Source organism: Cryptomeria japonica, chromosome 3, assembly GCF_030272615.1.
Source record: "Cryptomeria japonica chromosome 3, Sugi_1.0, whole genome shotgun sequence".
NCBI lineage: Eukaryota > Viridiplantae > Streptophyta > Pinopsida > Cupressales > Cupressaceae > Cryptomeria > Cryptomeria japonica.
This window is the reverse complement of record NC_081407.1, coordinates 188,338,024-188,341,948: the sequence shown is the minus strand read 5'-3', so window position 1 is coordinate 188,341,948 and position 3,925 is coordinate 188,338,024. Positions and strand designations below refer to the sequence as shown.

At 35.9% G+C, this 3,925-nt stretch overlaps 1 protein-coding gene across 2 annotated transcripts; it reads right to left on the bottom strand.

Annotated features, from left to right (window-relative positions):
- Positions 1 to 315: 315 nt before the first annotated feature.
- LOC131037320 (pentatricopeptide repeat-containing protein At4g02750-like) lies at positions 316 to 3,187 on the bottom strand. Of its 2 annotated transcripts, XM_057969424.1 has the most exons (6): positions 2,630 to 3,187; positions 2,244 to 2,420; positions 1,696 to 2,075; positions 1,062 to 1,498; positions 697 to 863; positions 328 to 543 (listed from the first exon to the last, which is right to left on the bottom strand). In XM_057969424.1, the coding sequence occupies exons 1-4, from the start codon at positions 2,964 to 2,966 to the stop codon at positions 1,433 to 1,435; spliced, it is 960 nt and encodes a 319-aa protein (XP_057825407.1). In that variant the 5' UTR covers positions 2,967 to 3,187; the 3' UTR covers positions 328 to 543; positions 697 to 863; positions 1,062 to 1,432. The 2 variants fall into 2 exon arrangements, with proteins under 2 accessions (XP_057825406.1, XP_057825407.1); XM_057969423.1 differs by having other exon boundaries at positions 316 to 543; positions 1,062 to 2,075.
- Between the last annotated feature and the right edge of the window lie 738 nt (positions 3,188 to 3,925).

The following is a 3,925-nucleotide window of genomic DNA, read 5'->3' as shown; positions in this document are numbered from 1 at the left end:
AGATGATCTGTAAATACAAAAGAACCATGCATATTTATGATAAATGAAAATATGTTATTTTGTATAAATTTAATATGATTTTAATTTTTAGATAAATTATTGAGTTAAGAATGAAAAATCACCGTTCATGCTTTTTCATTTTAAAATGCTTAATTCAATTTAAAAATATGTTGGAAGAATTTCTATAAGACAAATCATTCATGCAAATCAAACAAGGGAAGGTACCTGTTCAAAGCTTTTTTGTGGAGAAATTATTTGAAGAATGCTTCCAAATGAAAAGTTGTCTATAATTATTTGAAGTTTTCAATCTAAAATATCTTTCGGCGTACTTTACCTATATTTCTCTAAAGATAGGTATACTAGTTATTGCATTTGTATGGTAAAACATAATAGAAGGATCCGGGGACAAAATTTATTTTACGTAAACTAAAGACATATTTGATAGCGTAATTTTTTTCACCTCTCCATTAAGAAACTCCAACACTAGTTCATAGCAATTAACTAGATCGGGAGATGGGCTAAATTGCAGAATGCCTTGGTATCCTGTCATAAGTAACATGAAATCCACATCAAAAAATACAAGTTTGCATATGTAAATAACTTGATATATATGGGTTAAGCTCAAATGGAAAACATAGACACAAGATAATAGAATTGGTTCAGACGAAAAAAACATAAGAAGTTAGGACTACATACCAATCAAGAGATGCTCTTATCTCAGTGTATCCCAGCATTGGCTTGATTGTGAGACCTTATCTCAGATTCCTTATTGGCTGAGAAGATCTAGCCATGCATTCCTCTCGCTCTCCATTTCGCAATCTTCTGCCTCCTCAAGCTTTTCAGTCCAGAGATTTACACGCTTCCTGAGAAAAGGGCTCAGTGTTATGACTTGTCATAGTATCATAAAACAGGGCTTCAACAATTATCTCATTTGCATATGTATTATCTCGGCACTGATGCGATTGCGTACTATAGAATATCATTCCATCAAATCAAAATCACAATCTAGCTCTGCAAATAATAAGAAACAAAATTTTGTTTTCAGAAATTGTAAAGAGAACCTGATTTCTTTTTATCTCTCCAAGTCTGATGTCATGCCTTGTTATGGTGCGAGCTTCTGTTTATGGCTTGTTTCCCTTACAATCACCAATAATCTGCACAAGAACATTGTCCATTCTTGAAATGATGGAAACGGTTTGCATCCCTCACAACAATTTCTCGAGCAACAATCTTTAAGATAAACTTGGTTGCAGTATGGCAGTTGATGCATACTCGGAGGTTCTTGACAACTCTAATAGTTGTTCCAGGGGGGTGTTTATTAACCCAAATGCAAATGCCAACTTCTCACTATGGTGGCAGAGAAGAAATTCCTTCTCCTCCTCTTCCACATCACTCAACACAGGTTTTGTATCTGACAGATACCCTCCTGCCTTCATCTCCCACGACAATTTCTCCAACTCTGCATAGAACTCTTCCGTTTGTGGGTGTGATCTATCACCTACGCAAAAAGCACGTACCAATGAAGTTAAGAGTTTCATCAAGATAGCCAGCACGGGCAAGAAGGTCTACCATGCATACATGATGATCTAGTGTAGGCATAGTGGAATAAGAGTCACTCATGCAATTGAAGTATTCACAGCGGTTATGCACTATACCTGCATGGCTGCATGCAAATAAAACACAAAAAAAGCTTACACGATCAGGCTTGGTTCCAGAGTGTTTCATTAGTTCAAAGAGTTTGAGGGCATCTTCAGTATAGCCATTCATTGCATATCCTTCAATCATTGCATTCCATGAAACTACATCTGACTGCGACATGTTATCAAACAATTGACGTGCCTTGTACATAGTACCACATTTTGCATACATGTATATCAGAGCATTTGTAACCAGGTTCCATAAGATCCCATTTTTTATTATTCTCTGATGAAACTCCTTACCCTGTTCCAAGGCTCCCAGTTTGGCACAAGCAGGAAGGATGCTGGCAAAAGTTGCTTCATCTGGCATCACACTTGCCAGTTGCATTTGCTTATAAACCTCCACAGCTTTATTAACAAGACCATTTTGTACATATCCTACAACCATTGTATTCCATGAGACTATGTTTTGTTAAGGCATTTTATCAAACATTTTGTGAGCCTTCTTTATGCTGCCACATTTTGAATACATGTCTACCAGTGCAGTCACAACTACAACATCTTGGGAAAAACCATTTTCTATTATTTTTTGATGAATTTCAGTACCTTGTTCGAAAGCTGCAAGTTTGGCACAAGCGGAGAGGATGATAATCTCCAAGGCTCTTTCAGCAAACTCATTTTGTGCATAGCCAGCAATGATTGCAGTCCACGAGACCACGTTCGGTTGAGGCATTTCGTTGAAAAGTCTCAAAGCCTCGTCAAGAATACCATTTTGTGCATATCCTGTGATCATAGCAGTCCATGAGACCACGCTTGTATTATTCATTTTATCAAACACTTTGCGCACCTTCTGTATGCTTCTACAATGACATACATGTCAATTAGGGTATTCATCAAAACAACATCAGATAGAAATCCACGCCTAATAATTTTTCCATGGATTTGCAAACAGTGCTTTAAAGATGCTAATTTTGCACACACAGGGAGAGTACCAGAGAGAGTAAACTGATCAGGTTGAACAGGCATTTGTTGCATTTGATGAAACAATGTCAATGCCTCTTGAGGAATTCTATGCCTTCTGTAAGCTGCAATTATCATATTCCATGAGACTCCGTCTGGTTCAGTTATTATGTTGAAAACTTTGCGAGCATCCGCAACACTTCCACACTTGTCATGCATGCTGAAAATTTTATTCTGTAGAAATGTGTCTGTTGCAAGCGTAGGTATTCTGTCACTGATGTGAAAGTGGATTTTTTTACCCTCTGAGAGGGTTTTCTTGTCAATGCAGGTTTGCAACGTTGTATGTATTAAGCAGAACGTATACTGCATCCTTCAAGCGACCTTGCGTGCAAAGTGCTCTGAGCTTGAGATTGAAATGAGCAATAGAGGACATTGTATGAATGTGGATTGGTACAAATGTAGAGGGCCACCGTCATCGTTTCCGTATGATTCCAAACCAAACCATTTGCTGATTTTGGTGAATATAAATCAAAACCAGTCCAGATGCTCGTGAAAACTCTTATCGTTCTCATATCTTCCAGGCTTCTGTTAAAAACCCCCATAATGAATGAGATCTAAAGCAAAAATATTTTAGATTAACAATACTGAAAGGAAGTAAAACACTCGTTTCGAAATATTTTGGTAAATAAATGCATAAAACAATTAATTGAGATATGAGAGTTCGTTTAAAAATGTGTATAAACAAACATCTACACATAGTTCCATTGGCACGACGTCACTTAATAATCCATCCTCATATTTTCTTTCTTAAAATTGAACTCACATTTCTCATATGCTATTAATTAGTGCCTCTTCAATAACTACAGTATGGAGTAGGATATTTAATCCTCTCTAGACCAAGTTCATCTACTATCTTCATAAAACCAAGATAATATACATAATTCTATTTTTATTTTTCATTGGCCTTATTAGCATTATGTTCATCATATTTATGTTGTCACACACTCTAATCTATTTATACCATTGAATTATGTGCTAACTCCTATATTACCTTGCATAGAATAACTGCTTAGGCATCCATTCTATGCATAATAATACCATGTTGTATGAATGGAAAATTAAACACACACCATATTCCTCTACATGTAAATCATATTTTAAGGAAAAATATTTCACATTATTAGAATCCTATTCCTTAGAAGGACCCTCTTTCTCTTCATGTATACTGTCAACCCTATGATTGCTTCTAGTTGTTCTTTGCATGCTTGTATTGAATTTACAACTTTACTAATAAATGAACTTCCTCTTTTCTCACATGGTACTTTGTT

Excerpts from the sequence above, each read along its gene's own strand:
- LOC131037320 (XM_057969423.1), bottom strand. The coding sequence starts at position 2,966 with ATGCAGTATACGTTCTGCTTAATACATACAACGTTGCAAACCTGCATT. Across the intron at positions 2,421-2,629 it reads TGATCAGTTTACTCTCTCTG|GATATGCACAAAATGGTATT; the intron begins GTACTCTCCCTG and ends CTATGATCACAG. Across the intron at positions 2,076-2,243 it reads ACTTGCAGCTTTCGAACAAG|GATATGTACAAAATGGTCTT; the intron begins GTACTGAAATTC and ends CAATGGTTGTAG.